The sequence below is a fragment of the Cyprinodon variegatus genome, unplaced genomic scaffold (assembly GCF_000732505.1).
Source record: "Cyprinodon variegatus isolate N-32 unplaced genomic scaffold, C_variegatus-1.0 Scaffold941, whole genome shotgun sequence".
NCBI lineage: Eukaryota > Metazoa > Chordata > Actinopteri > Cyprinodontiformes > Cyprinodontidae > Cyprinodon > Cyprinodon variegatus.
Genome location: NW_015151394.1, coordinates 34920 through 51401, shown reverse-complemented (window position 1 = coordinate 51401; position 16482 = coordinate 34920). Strand labels below are relative to the sequence as shown.

The 16482-nt window shown below is 36.6% G+C and overlaps 1 protein-coding gene across 1 annotated transcript in view; it reads right to left on the bottom strand.

Annotated features, from left to right (window-relative positions):
- Positions 1 to 1392: 1392 nt before the first annotated feature.
- LOC107100167 (neuropilin-2-like) overlaps positions 1393 to 16482 on the bottom strand; it is a 49060-nt gene continuing 33970 nt past the window's right edge. Inside the window, exons 7-8 of the mRNA XM_015398557.1 lie at positions 8198 to 8260; positions 1393 to 6097 (exon numbers count right to left, since the gene is read on the bottom strand). Of these exons, the coding sequence (XP_015254043.1) occupies positions 5772 to 6097; positions 8198 to 8260 (389 nt within the window). The 3' untranslated portion in view covers positions 1393 to 5771. The remainder of the gene's footprint in view (positions 6098 to 8197; positions 8261 to 16482) is intronic.

Genomic DNA, 16482 nt, shown 5'->3' with positions numbered 1-16482 from the left:
ACATCGCCAGACAGGACACTGATAAAAAAAAAGAAAAAAAAAGGAAAGAAATATTAGGGTCACCTTTTTTATTGTCACACACGGCAACATATATGGAAACCATGGTGTCCATACCTACCAGGGCAGGTACTCAATATGGCCACGGCTAGATTCATATGTCTGTGATGTCAGCTGCAAGGCATCAATATCTAGAGATTCTATAGACTCTATTTTAGAGATTAAATTTATTCTCAATCCAAGCAGCTATGTTTAGGGCATTAATAACCTTCATGTTTTTGAAAAAACTAGAACAGGGAGAACGACTTGCTGTTTAATAGCCAAACGGGTCAGCAATGTCTCCACTTTCCCACTGTTATCTCTTCCAGTAGATTAATATCACTTATAGTGTGGTTTGGACCAGGCATCCATAAGCAGGCTGCAAATGGTCCAGAATGCATCGGCACATTTGCTGACCGGCACCAGACGACGGGAGCACATTACACCTATGCTTCCTGTATGCACTGGCTCCCTGTTTGCCATGGAATCCACTTCAAAAAATTTGATTATTTAGATTTTTGTCACCTCTATATCAGTCTGAGCTCCTGTCTGTCTATGCCATGAAAACCAGAGGAGACAGCTTTTGCCGCTGCTGCCCCCCCAGCTGCAGAACAATCAGCTCCTCAGCATCCGCTTTGGCCCCGACTCATAGGTGTTTTAAATCCTCCCTTAAAACGCACACGTTTGCAGAGTCTTTTTAAAAAATTTTCATTAAACCGCTTCTTATATGTATTTTCGGTTTCTTTGTTCTTGACACTACAGTTTATTATGCCTTGTTTGTATTGTATTCCTTGCTGTTATATGTTTGTTGTGAAGTACTTTTGGCAGCAGTGTTGTTGTCGTAAATATGCTATAGAAATAAAGTTGACCTTGACCTTAAATATTGTTTGATGCTGTTCACACTTCAAGGGCACCGTAGTTTCTTTTTACTTGCTTGAGATAAATGACAAGTTTGCTGATTTAATGCATGCTGCTTGGTTTCCTAAGATAAATAACTATAAGTTGGCATTAAGTGATGAACTGAGTACTGTAATGTGCTACGGCAGACATACTGGATAAGATGGGGACACATCTGAATCTATATATGATTGCACTGTAATTAGATATGAAATTGAAGTCTGACTGCCTTGGAATTATGTGTTTTGAATATAAACAGATAAGATACAGTAAAATTGATGAATACAGTAACCTTATGGTAAGTTGTTTACCAATACTTGGTTGCAAAAACATAGAATTATTAATCTACAAAGGCACACAACTTGCAGATTTCTATAGTCTGTAATGCAGTATATCTATATAATCATCATGTCAATTAATAGTAAACACACAAAATAAGGACATGCAGTCAGATTACTTGTTATTTAGCCTTTATTAAATAATAATAACATTAAAAAAAGAAACTTTTCTGTACAAAGTCTACAAAGAGTTTAGTTTCTGGCCAGTGCCGTCGGTGTGTCATAATGTACTGTGTTTGCGTCAGTCAGTTGTGCATAAATGTGTGTGCCTGTGTGTAGCCTGCAAAGAGAGAAGAGGTAAAACTATCTGGATGTTCAGAAGGAAATAAAGAACAGTCAAGCAGGAGACAGAGCAGGTTAACCTTGCTCATGTACTCACTGCTCACTCATTGATGTTTTGGTTGCATCGGGTAAAAGAGAAGAGTCAGAGTGAGACATCAGCAGGGAAAGAGAAAGAGTCAGAGATCAAAAAAGATAGAAAGCTCCAAGGCACTTGGAAAAAGGTCCAAATAAAAATAAAAATATCGATGGACTGTAAATTCTTAATCTCTTTCCCTTTTTCTTTCTCTCCCTTGTTTTTTGGCAATCATTAAACACCTTCCAAAACTATGTTTACAGTGTGCATTTCAAGGCTACCGCATGCCTATGACAGTGAGAAGACAAGAGAGGAAGTCAGAGACAAAGGAAAAATGGGCCCCAGGCAAAAATGAAATTTGTTCCGCCCCTTCCACTTGTCTGAAAGCAGTGTGACTCGCATCCTAGTGGCTCCAGAGAGCAAAGAGAGTCTCTGAAGGACTTAAAATCTGATGATGTTCTAGCAGAGTTAAACATGAGCATGAAGAGAGAGAAAAACAAGGCGAGGTCTGTGACCGGCCCTGAACATGTTCCTATTCCTCCATCACCATCATCTTATTTTTATTTGAAAAACAAACCCTGCTGTATGGTACAATGTTTTGTTTTTGTTATGCCTTCATTCCATCAACCTAATAATTTTTTTTCTTGCGCTTCATATTCTTAAATAATAAGAAATGACATATAATTTCCTTCCGGACCTTAAACACATTTATAGTTAAAATAGAGAGCATATCCCTTTGATGACTCCCTTTGTTCTGTTTGATACATATGTAGAGTTTTATGGTAGAATATTTAATTTTCAGGAATATTTTCCAATTTGCATCCATGATTTCCATGATTTGTCCTTATTTTCCTGATGGCATTGGTGTTACGAAAACCCATTTGTGAATTCCTCCAAGTCTTTTAGCTTAACTGGGAGAAAGTTAATTAACTATTCAAGCGGATTAATCACGTTTTTGTCCTTTGACATTATTAATCTCTATTAATTAGACATTTATTGACAGCAATAAATAGTATCTTAGATAACTAAGAAAAACTGTACAATATTCTGCTTTATTCTTAATTTTTATGAACTTCCTAAAACAAGAATGAAATCTTAAAAGACAAATGTGGTCAGAATTACTGTACTGTTTTATTTTGTAGATGAATTAACTGTGAAAGTGATATTTGAACATCATTAAAGGCACCTCATTTGAATTTTCTGTTACTAGCCAAACAGCACAAGAAAAAAGGCTGTAATGTGCTCTTCATGTGAATAAAACCGGATGCTAAATCAGAGAAGTTTTTCCTAGCTAATAAAATGTTGAGCAAATTTCATTTTTTCTTTCAAAGGTGAAGAATACCATAAGTCACTGTTTTTTGGTCAACTCAGTGGTTTTTTTTTTGAGCGTATATTGTCATATACCACACCTGAAATAAACTGAAAGATGCGCCAATACAAGAACCAAAAACCTTGGAAGAGGTTCAAATTATTAAGTAGTTTATGGTTTTATCTTTTGTTTCTGATGGATGCATGATTTGTGTGTTTGAAGTGGAGTTGTGTGGAGTGACGACAAGATGTGGGCGTCTTATGTGCACCAGGAAGCAATCAGAGCTGTCTCAGTTTGGAGAATCATGAGTGAATTTCTGTGGTCGAGCTAAAAAACACTACCTTCCATCCATGGACCGTAAATTATCCATAGGAAAATAATGTATGCCTAAACTTAACTAATTTATTTTCCATTCTAGTTCTGAATGCTGTGATTTAAATAATTAGCCTTTGTTGACTTTCTTGACTGAAAATTATTTAAATTGCCAGTAATAGCTCCAAAATATATCAAGCTCCTCATCTGCCACATGAATTTCTTTTGATCTGGTCTAAAACAATATCGATAAAAACAGGACATAAAAAACTGAATCTAGAAAGAGGTAAATGCTCCTTTATCTGGGAGATAAAAGGACATCATCAGATCATACCGGCAGAAGGCCTGGTTTTTAGAAGCATCTCTGTTGGGGGGAAATATTTTTAAAGTGACATAACATTTTTTTTTTTTTTTTTACAGTAGACTGTGTTGATTAGAAATATACTTTCAATTGTTGATTGTCAAAGTGGGTATGAAACTAGCCTTTGGTTGCTGGTCGAAAACACCAAACTGCATCATTTTTTACCCAATAAAGTTACTAAATTACCAGCAGTGTAAAGGTACAGTAAGTAATGGTGCTGAAATTGCACCCTCAAATACTGTGTTTGAGCTTAACAGTGTTTCTCTGTAATAGATCAAATTAGTAGTAATAGTAAATGTGTGTCGGATTCAACATCAGAAATGATTCTTTTTTTTTTACTTTTATGACAAGGAAATTGCAATTAAATATTGTTACTGTAAAAAAAAAAAGTTACATCACCCATCTTCCCTCCACTGTGAGAATTTCTATTTGATTCCCTAAAACAGAGATCACTCTGATTGCTGCCACTGCTGATAAGATGCTGGCAGCTCCTACCTACTTTGCACAGCTTCAAACAAACCAAACTCACCCCTTTAAAGTTCAGATGTGGGCCTGAGGAACACAAAGTTCTGAAAAAGAGGTACTAAGATGTGTGTCTTTGAAAATATATGTGTCTCATATGAATTATCAGTCTCTCCAGCAGCACTGGCCCTCCTTAATGGCTGTCCTCCGATACAGCGTATACTGTAATTTGCTTAAGGCTCGATTGTGTGTCTAAAGAAGTCAACAGTATGATTCCCAATCACCCCCCCCCCCCCCAAAAATCAGGCCTCTTTGGATTGAGAATGATGTTTCAACAGCAGTTCAATTCATCACTCTCAGTCCACCCAGCCTTATTTAACACTTGTTCAGACCCACCGAGCACATACACAGCTCTTTGGCAATCCATAGGTTGCAATAAAATAATTACTGACATTTTGTTTACACAGTGTCTGTCCATCATTTGGGCATCATACAGTCTGAAAATCAAAAAAATATAGAAATATAGATACCAAAAAACAAACTCTAGAATTTTGAATCTAAAGCACAACTCCATAACATCATGTTAGCTTTTTTTGTTGATAAAACTCTGATTTTCTGTCCCATGTATAACTTCTCCCCTATTCTTAGATTGATAATCTGTAATGGGAAATGTAAAATAGTTAAAAGACTAAAGCAACAGCTAAAAGTCCAACAAAACTCTAAAAGAAAGGTCTGAAAAATGTGATCATATGCTCTACAGGGCTGCTACGAACTGAAGCTTGCTTTTTCTTTATCTTTTTTTCATCCAAGTAGACACAAGTCTAAAACATAACAAAAACAGTCACCATTACTTCTCTATGCCACTGGTTTCACAAAGCGCAGACCAAAGGCGGACGAAGGAGCTAGCGGGCGCCACATGGCAGGCTTATGGACGTTTAAAACTCACAGAACTCATACCAGAAACTTCCAGAAACAAAATAAGGGTTTAAATTTCCTCCTTTCCTTTACCATAAAAAAATCTTGATTCTTTGAGATGTTATTTTTTTAAGCTATTTAGAATCATAGGCATTTAATTGATATGTGTTGATCTGAGTCAGAAGCGCCCACACTAAAACAGACAACTGGAGAAGTCTTTGCAAGAAATGTGAAGCAGAAACGTTGAGATTTTTTTTGCAACTCATTTCTTCTTGTAAGATGAGAGGAAAAAAATCTAAAGTTCTGCAAAGTACCGTTCAGAATGTCCTGACCAGGACACCCCAGACTGTGCTGCCGTTTGTTGTCTACATGTCCAGATTGTCATGGGTGCTGAAGTCTACTTCCTTTGCAGCTTTATTCCAGTGTCTGGTGGGCTGTATCTTATGGTACTTTAGTCATTTATATTCTTTATTTTCATTCCTTCATTCAATCATTCATTCACAGGCTTGTAGAAACGAGCAGGGCTTCTCCTGCAGGCAGAGGAGAAAAAGGGACTCAGTTGCTTCGGGGAAACTGCGATCAGACGTTCCTCTGGTTTAGACCTCAGAGCGAGATCAAATGTCCCCCCCCCTTTCAACACATGGAGAGTTCAGAGTTAACCCCTTTTGACATCAGAGCAAAGGAACAGCAAGATTTCAGGCAGGGATGGAAATTTCAGATAGTGCTTCTTTTTCATGTCTGTGTCGAAATAAGAAAAGAAAATCTTTAGGGGATCTCTGTCGTTCCTCATGCCTCTGAGCAGCACCTCTGCTGGTTTATCTTCACTTTGTGCTTGATCCCGTCGTATAGCTCAAAGTTGTAGTTTTCCAGCGTCGTGGAGGAGCGTGAGGAAAGTCCGCTATACGAACACGTGCAATAAAGGAGCAGGCCGGCACAGACAGCTCCGAGCAGGACGCCCAACGAGCTCATCACAATGATGGTGAGGAGGATGGGGTCCAGCGTGTACAGCCAGGCGTTGTCCTTGTCCTTCTCTGACACCAGCGTCACAGAGGAGGGGTCCATGTCAGAGGATGGGGTGGAGAAGGAGGATGGCCAACCTGAGAAGACAAAATCTGGAGACAAAAGAGGAAGTTTAGGAAAAAGAGTTTTGACACTTAAAGAAACTCAACTGAAGGCAAAGACTCCCCTTATTATATATCACTGAAATCACTTTGAAAAAAAGCATAAAAAAATAAAACCAATGTAAGTACTTTGCCTTACAAATTATTATAACTCTCAGTATTTCTATTTGTTTTTTCCATTTAAAACTCAAACTTCAAAGTACTTTATTGAGACTTAGGACCTGATTTTCAATTGCACTTTTATTTGTTTTAAGAATGTGCAATAAATGGTTGATTTACAAACTTTACTGAACAGATGTGAAGATGTGCAAACCGATTTGGTTCTGCCCATTAAAATGAGCAGACTGGTTTCCTTACTGACCATCTGAGAGTGAACCTGAAAGAGAGATGTGGTTCAACCATTGGAAACAGAGATAGAAGGAATCCTTTGATATTCTAAGTATGCCATAATATTTGTCCATTTTCGTTTTGGTTTAATTGCACAATGATTGTCCACCATCCTGCTGCATTAATTTGAGCCAGTCTGTAAATATGTTTTTCTTTATTAACAACATTTTGTTGTTAATAAATATAATTCTTCACACCCAGAATCTCTCTTCCTCCTCTGTCATTTTATTTTTGTGGTCATCGTAAATATTTTAAGCGGTCAGTTTGTAGCCGACTTTCACAAGTACTAAAAAAGATGCAAAAACTGCAGAACCAGTGGGGTTTCCAATTTGGAAAATCAATTTGCACGTGGGAAATGTTTCATTGTCATATCCATCATCCTTGAATTTGCTCAGCTTTGTCATTAGATTCTGATTTGCATAAAAAAAACAAAAAAAAACAATCAATCACTTTGCACCTTCCTTTAACGTCTACTCTGTGCACAAAAACATGTTTGCACTCGTTTTAAGACATGCATGTAGTATATTGGCTGCACAGTTACACATTACAATTTCTTTCTGACTGTAGAACCATCTTCCACAAATTAGCTCCATCCTCTATCTGGAATTAGGAAAAACTAGAAAAGGGACTACATATTTTCTTTTAAAAATCATGAATGTTTTTCTCCCCTCTCTTCAATAGTCACATTTGTGAAGGTCACGGCTAATAGTTGTCCTATGAACAGACTTTTGAGTTGTGAGTCTCTACAGCTCCTCCAGAGCTACTATGGTTTTCATGCCTGCTTCTTTGTTATTGTTGTTGTTGCTCAGCCTGTTAGTTTAGGGTTAATATCCAGGTGTCATTCGGCTCCAGCTATGCTATAACTCTTCTCCATACATTTTGTCTGCCAATTTCATTTATTCTTTAATATTCTCCAGTGAACTTCATAAGCCTTCATAGAACAGCTGAAATTAATTTGCACATTTACTGATATTTACATAGTAATTTGGTTGCATCTGTTTTTATTATGGAGTATCAGACTAAAAGATACTGAATATAACGGAAAACTGAATTAACATGAAAACTGTGCTGTCCTGTCTGTCTCTGTTTCACAACATTCAAAGAAAATTGACTTAAGTTTAATATACTGTAATAGCATCTAAACTAGTTTACACTGCATAAACACTTTTTCAAGACTGCAGCTTTACATATTTATAATTTTTTCATAATACTTCTGTTAAATGTATGTTTAGGCTTTCCATCAATGTCAGAACAGCTTTTTAATGATGCAGTAAGATTCTTGGTTAACTATGTGTAAAAACATTTATGCAAATGTTTCTTTTTAAGCACTTTATGAGAAAACCCACTCAGAGCAATGCTTCAGACAGACAGTAAGCAAACAAGCGAGAAAAATCAAGGAATAGCGGGGATTTTCTAAGCTGTGATTGTTACAGTCATGTTCTACGTGTACAGGAGTAAGCTGTGTCATTCTTTGTGGGTCATCAACGCGTGAAAAACAAAGACATTCAGAGAAACCTTTTTAAAGCTCTGTAACATTGTTCTCAGTGCAAACTCTGCTTGACTATCGCCACAGGCTCATTTCTTGTGGAACTGCATGTATAAAGAAAAGCTACAGGCATGCTTCTGCTTACAGATGTATTTCTATTGAAGGGTTTGGGTGAGACAGACAGTGTAGCCCCTGGCTGTGAGAGGAGAGGACCTTACCTCCATTGATGTGCTGCTTGTGATTGAAAGCAGGATCGTTTCCGAAATCTTTAGCCTTCTGATCTATTACAGAGACAGAAAGAAAAGCAGCATTAATCTCCACCATCCTTTCTTACTCCAAAGTTTAGATCATGCCCTGATAACATCAATCCATCTAAAATGCTGTCAGCAAACACTAGCTACATTTGTAGATGGAAATCTCTTGGTAAATTCGGCTCAAACAGAAAGTGATCTTGTTTAAAGTTTTGTGAAGAGATCAAACAACAAATCCTCTCTAAAAACCAATTCCAGTCTCTGTTAGGCTGTCGAAGGAAAAAAAAATATCCCCCAGTATTTTCCAGCGACTCAGCAAGAATACGTATGTCAAGCAGGCCAGTCCCTATATAGTGATTATCATCATAGATCTTTTTAATTTGCTTATAAATGAAAGTTAAGTCATAAATAGATAAATAGAGTGTGTGAAGACAGAAAGGAAAAAGACACACAATCCTTCTTTGTAGAAAAAATAAGACTTTATTACTACCACATTCACCACAATCAGTTTTTGTTTTCATACCAAACCAGAGAAATTCAACAAGCTAAGTTACAATTTTTCCCAGAACGAGGCTTTACTGTAAAGGCTCAGTTCATTTTCACTTTGATTTGAAGAAAAAAAAGGAGCAATATCTGGGCCACTGATAATGATTTATTAGGAACCAAAAGCACTTTATAACCAGTAACTGTAATAGATATTCAGGTGGCGAAAACTTAATTTATTGCAGAAAGAAAACAGAGCCTCATTTCCTCAGTTATATAAGGTCATTCATCCTTGAGACAAGTTTGACATCTTTATATTGTAGATTCAATAAACTGCAACCTTCAAATTTTCATCAAACTGAAAAGAGAGATTAAAACATTGAAATGACACCTGGTGTCATATTTTTCATGAATGAAATATGAGTAAAACATCATATAAATCATAAAACCTTAAAATTCATATATAAAGCTGCACAAAACAAAAAGCAAACCCCTGGATTAACCCTGATGTACCTGTAGATATTCAGTCAGATTGGGAAAATTCCTCTTTCTAACATGAGTCTTTGCATTGCTTTTCTGGGTCATGCATTAATATTTAATAAAAGAAAAGTGCAACATATTGAAGTCAAACACAAATCAAAGAAAACTGTAAACTTTTCTCACGTGAAAAACAAAAGAATGTGCAAATACATTTCCTTTTGTGCTGCAGCAGTAATTAATTGTTTTACCATTGTTAAAAAGTTCTTACATCTACAGTTCTAGTATAAAGTTTGTATGAATTTAGCAGTTATCTGTGGTTTTAAGGATTTTAAGATCCCTTATTTGAATATTTTGGTGAATTTGGTGGTCTGATTTCCTGGCACAGGCTTGGCCTGTAAACATACTTTACGCAATTTCAAAATGGCTGAGGTCAGAACTTACTAGATTTTTTTCCTCTGAAAACAGTTTTGATGCCTTAGGCTTCATTTTCCTCATATTTATGTTAGATGTTTTAACCTTCTGGATGTTGGTTTTGTTGTCGATAATTTTGAATGTTCTCCTTTTCTATAATTTCATTCACTTTGTGACATGTACCACCAGTTTGGTGGAGTCAAAGGGAGGACTGTCATATTTTTCAAACATGGTGGTGGCAACATCATGCTATGGGCTTGTTTCACTATATTTTGAAGCTGGTACATTGCAAAAAACTGAATGGAAGAGAAAGAGGAAGGGTATCTTTATTTCCATTTTCCAAATTCTTCTACTTCAATAGCAATCATTAAGTTGACAGAATAAGGGGAAGCAATTTTGGTTTCATCTGGATTAGAAGCAGAACTTGTTTTTAAATGCATAAAGCAGTCTAAGATTACACGTCCAAGTGCCAATGCTAAACTTTGACCTCAACCTTAGTGAAAAGTGGGCTAGAATTTAAATTAACTTTATGAATTAGACAAAAAAAAGCCTTCTAATATTGAACCAGAAAAAGACATGTTACTGTACAAGATGATGCTGACAAACGTTTGTAAGTATAAGTCAGGCATATATGTATAATATATGTTTTCATAATAATTTCAACAGTTAATTTAATAATCATTCATCATACCAAAAATAATGATAAAAATAAAAGATTAAAGGCCTAAAATTAACATGGCAATCATAACCATATTTGAACCACTGACAAGAGCTAAATATAAATGGCTGAGCAGAAATAAACGACTCCCTGCAAAATTGCAAAATCCAGCCAGTAACCAGTAATGATAGCAGCAGGAAAAACAGAGGCAGAATGATTTATTACTGGTAATATAACTGTGGCTGAAATTACTGTAGGTTGGATGAACAACATGAAGAGTGAGCCTAAACTGGACACAGCTTGACTTAGCTAAACATTACATAAATCTGTTAGATCATCTTGCAGGACTATACTTTCTCTTTAAACAGATTCAAAACAAAAAAACAAAATCATGGATGTATTTTTATCTTATTTTTAAAATGACATAATCTGTTTTAAAGTTTTAAGAATTCGTCACTATTGCTTGTACCTCGCTGTGAACAATAAACTCTCTAACTCAGTAAACGAAACTGAAAAACACAATTTGGAAACAAGTAGATAAATACAAGGATTTAAAATATATCTGGTTTAGCTGACATGATAAAATGTCAAACAAAAAATGAAAGAAGTACTATGTTGATTATTCCTGCAAACATGAAAGTATTCGCATTCATCACAATTTTAAAGTTTTTATGGTCATAAAAGGTAAAAAGAAAACGCTTTGATAAGTAAAAATGATGCTTTGAACTTAAACTCTATCAACTGTTGGCACGGTGGAAGTGGAATCAGGCTGAGGGCCTGTTTCACTGGCAGAGACTGGTGCATTTAAGAGCTCATAGAGTGATTAAGATAAAAAGATAAAAAGAGAGACCATTCGAATTCGGATATCGGTTATCCGTGCAACAAACAAAAAATCTCTTAGAAATACCTAGTTATCTGACACCAGCAGCCCCTCAAATATTTTGATAAAGAGAAATATATTCAGAAAGTTATTTTTCTCTTTATAAACATAGTGTTTTTTAATACGTTTCTGAAATCAGTTTTTGTTCTAAAGTTATTCTGTCTTTTGAATATTTAAAAGCCCCCTCGCCCCCAACAACAGTCGATATGAAGTCTAAACTTCTTTTAAGTTTAATCAAATAAAACTATAGTGGACAACAAAACATGACATCCCTTATAGGGTGATAAAAAAAAAAAATAAGACCAGTGAAGAAGGAGCTTGGACACTCTGTAGATGACCGCTGAACACCATCTTAATGATGCTGCTTAAAGCCCTCAGGCTGGAATCCTGAGAAGATTTATCACATGGATCTGAGGGGGGATTAAAACTCCCTTTAGTCCCATTTTTCCCCTCTCTTCAATTAGTGAAGAGAAAAATAAAAAAAGGGGGCCTTTTTAATTCAGACAGAGACGAGGATGGCTCTTTGCCACCATTGGTTGTTCAGGCTGGAGCCTGAAGACCTGTTAGAGTCCTCGCTCTGATAATGTTTCTCCAGGAAAGAAAAGAGAAGGAGTTGGAATGAGGAGAAAAAATATATAGATGCCTTGGAAGATAGAAATGCTGACTGCAGGGTTTTGTGAATGCAATCGGCTCCATTAACTAATTAGGAATATTAAAGGGCTTCAAAGTAGTCCATGATGGAGGGAAGTGAGGCTGATTTAAAAGCTTACTCTGAAATGTTTTCCACATCTTTTAAAAAGTTTGATTCAGTGAGGATGAATGAAAATAGAAAAGTGCATGGGTAGCACAGCATAAATATGGTCATATATCATTCCTCGGTTTGAATTCGGACTCACATTGATTAGGTTATGGCACTGGGCTGCTGGAATGAGTCACATAATGTGTAAATCATGCACAAGTTGATTGAAATTGAAGAAAGAGGAGCTGGGGCGGCAGAGAATGGACATGCAAGCACAAAATAACCAAAATTCTTGTTTACTGAAGCACAAATCTGCATTTGTTGATATGCAATAAGATGAAATAGGTCGATACAGAGAATAACTAATGCATAAAACAATGATTTAACTGACTGGTTTACGGAGCTTGCTGGAAATCTATATAATTTGTTTTTACAGGACATATTGGTGTCTGTGAATCACAGTGTCTCACAGTTATTTGCAACCCCTTTGAATCTTTACTCATTTTTTTCATTCAATTATCAAACAAATTAATGTATTTGATAAAAATTTTATATGACCAACCAACAACAAAGCACTAATCAACTTAGTCAAAACAGATAATTATATGCATAAAACATTAAATCCATGTATATGTCCATTGAACTTGTAAAGGATGTGCTAAAGTGTGTTGATCTATCATAAATCTAATCACTCACGCTTTATGTCATGTGACCAAATGCCAAAAAAGTCAAAGGGTATGAATACTTTTGCAGCTCTTTGTCATTCTGTCAGTTATCCCAAAAGACTTCTTTCTTCTACTCTTGTTTTTGAAACGACCTGGCCTCCATCTTCAATCCAATCCCCTAACCTGCCATCCCGTTAGTCTCCCTCATGGAGTAAAAAGGAAAAATCTATCTTTAGAAAGTATGGACAGCTATCCTTTATTCCCTTTCTTTCATCTGCTTCCATCTCTGGGAGCATTCTTAGGAGGAAAAAAGGGGACTCGCTTAATGGGCCCTTCTCCTCTGAGAGATTTTGCTCCCCTCCATCACTGCCTCTCATTTAATCTCTTGTGTTTTTTTTTTTTTTATACTGGGAGGATTTGCAGTATAAGAAGGTATCAGAATAGGAACAAAGAGGTTTTGATACAGAAAGGAGGGGGGGATTTGGACATGAAGAAAGTGGTGTAGGATTGTAGCAGAAGATACAAGATGGTGGGACACTGATTGCAACTGCAGACATTTCAAACAGACATTAAACTGTCTATTTTGCCAGCTAAAACATTATCAGAAAAATCAATTCGCTTCATGATTTACTGCTATCTGAATCAAACACTTGAATCCAAATGGCTTCAGCTGTTAAGAAGTGACATGAAATAAATAGAAATCAGGAACTACTGAAGTCAAGTTGTCATAAAAAAACGTTTTTAGCCCTTCGTGCAAAAAATGAAGGGTTTCTTAAATGTTTGCAAGTATTTCAAAACATCACAGAAAATATAACAAATAATCCATAACTTGTAAAATTGAAAGAAAAGTGCTCAATCAAAACAATGCAGATACGGCTTAACAACTAATCATCTAGGAGGGTAAAGCTTTTTGAGTAAAGTTCATCGAAGAAATAATCCAAAAAGTATATATGCATTGAAAGGTGAAAATTTTATACAACAATGCAATCTAGATTAACAAATGTAAAGAAAATAAATTGGTGCAAAAAACCTGGTTGCTGATTTTTGAACCAACTTTTGATGCAGCATTCAGTCTCCTTGAGTTTAAATCCTTTTAAATTACAGTGCATCTGATTAAATGCATCTAAAGTTTAGCTGTTCAGGTTTTATGGCATTTTAACAATCGCACCCTTTAGCTAAAGTCACTGCTCGCTGAAAGTTGGAGAGGATTTAATGGGGTTTAGTGTTCAAAGGTATCAATCAGATTACAAAAAAATTCAATTAATAGTTGAATAAAATATTGGATGATGGTGAGATTATATATCCTGAGCATTTCTCCAAACTGTGGGAAGAGAAGAGACTAAAAGTGGTCAAGGCGGCTGCCCAGAGGTTTTCAGGAACATTGAAAAAGATGCATTTGCAAAAAGTCCTGGTTTGGTTCTGTGACAGCAGTCTGTTCTATTCTCCATATGTCTAGAAGGAAAAGGATGGAGGTCTTTTCTGACATAGAAAACTGTCCTATACACCAATGAGTTTGTTTAGACATGAGTTGTCCTCACAATCAATAGATTTAAATTAGAATGATAGATCTGGAGAACTTAGACACGGCTGAGTGCTTAAATCTCGCCAATACAAGATGTGCAATACTGAAGACTGAATGATCAAAATGGATAAAAAAATGCCGACCCAACCAAGTTATCACACGTTTGTACCTTTTCCAGATTGCAAATATGTTGTTTTTTCAGTTAAATTGTTCAGGACATGTAAGAGCTTTAAAAATGTCACAAAAATAATTTTATGGGTGCACATGCTTGGGATCTGCTCTATCGTATGAAAACTGTAGCAAAGATTGTACAGTATATAGAAACTTTCTCTAAATCCTATGGAATTTGTCAAAACAATGTTCATCTGAATAAGACAGGAAGGTTGGTAGGTATCTTTGAATGATAATAAGAAAAAAGCTCTCAATGACGAACACACAGACACTTTAATTTCTTAGTTACCAGAAAGTCACTATTAAAGCTTTTAAGAAATTAGGATTTTTTTTCATTGTTACTAAGATGGGTTTTTTTTTAAGCAGCTGGCTCTTAGAAATAAATCTTTAATGGACATCCAACCTACATGAGTAAGAGTTCTTTTCATCACAGCATGTTTGGTCTCATTTCTAGAATTAAAGCAGACCATCCAAAGTGGATTTGAATTTTACAAAATACCTATTAGGTTTGTTGCATATCATTGCACAGAAAACAGAATTAAAACATTCCTTTGCATTCAGATTATTTGTTTCATTCACCCCATCAAACGTATTAAGATCTTTGACTTTTACTCTGAAACGATGACCAACAGGCAGACGATCCAGGCAAAAAAAGGAAATAATCATCATTTAGATTTAAAACTAGAACCTTACCTCAGCCTATGGGGGATGAGGTAAAGGTTTTAAAGCACTTTTATTAAAGGCATATCCAAGGTGGGATGGACAGAAGAAAAAAAGCAAAATAAGACGAGGCTTAAAAGGTTTTAAAGACTGTCCGTGCATTTGCCGCTTGGCATTTCTAATGCATGATTCATCACCTCAAAGCTCAGTACCTGTTTCACACCAAAACTCTCCTCTCTTTGTTGTCCTGTCCCTAAGATTCCTAGATGCACAGGAAAACAACGAATTGCAGCTTCATTAAGACCCTAAGAAATACTAAAACCAAATGCATCCTCCATACTTGTGTGTGAACCTTTTTGACAAAACAGGAACACTGACATTGTTAATTGCATATCCATGCAAAGTCTTTCCAACAATTTTGTTAGGTCATTCATGTGTGATTTGCTTAATCGACGATGCGATCAATCTTCAGGCTGGTTTACTGTACACTTGGCAACTACAAAGGACATCAAAAGTCATTATGTTGGAACATTTGAACTTGAAAACTAAAGCTTTTCCATCCTGACGGTTACGACTTTCACGTAAAGCGGCCAATCCAGCGGTGTACAGCGCTCCATTTTCGAGAAGAGGGCCTGAAGCACTTTGACTGTGAACACCCCCACTGCTGAACATTGCTGTTGATGCTGAGTTCCTTGTTATTTTAAGGAAAGAATCAGACACATCCAGCTCTGCATTTGCTCATTTCATCCAGTTGGCGCTACGTCTCACTGTATCCCAGTCATTTCAGCAGCGGGTGCTGTAGCTCTCATCTTTCTCCAGCGTGATGATGAGCCTCGGCTCCTGGCTTGAATCCGTTCCTGGATAAAGGAGGCTCTGGTTGGTGCTGCACAACATGTTGCAGCTGGGGTTCTGACACTGATAGTAGCTCCCTGGAGCTTCCTGATAGGCTGCTTGGTTGTTGTGGTACATCACTGAATGCTGGTGATGGTGGTGGCCACTGTTGCTCTTCCTGCTCATCCAATGGGAGCGCTGGCAGCAGAGAATCATCGTCACAGTCACACCTATCAACAGCAAGAGCGCGCTGCCTCCAACCAACACATAGTACCAGTAGGCGGGGACCAGATGAACCTTCACTGCGGCTACAGTGGGCCTCATCCCAGATATGGCACCCCCTGGAGGGCAGGAGGAAACATTACTGGTTGGCTCAGTGAGTGAAGAGTGAGGCAGGCATGCAGACTGCACTGCAGACTTAAAAGCTGAAGACTGGCTGTTTATCTGCACATGGCGGCTCTCTCAAGCGTTTGATTTCTCTGCATGCTTACAGCAGGATGCAACCCTTACAATACAATACCAACATCATATCATATACAGCTGTGGAAAAAATAATGGGACCCTTGCATCGTTCTCTCTAAAATTTATATCTAACAATCTAATAAATGTTAAAATCCAAGTGAGGAATAATTCATTCTGGCTACTAATGTCCAAAAGCAATTTGGAAGCACATGCCAAGATGCAAATAAATGTGTAATTCAACAAAATACTGATTTTGAGGCTTTTATTTTATTATTTACTTGTTTTTCTTT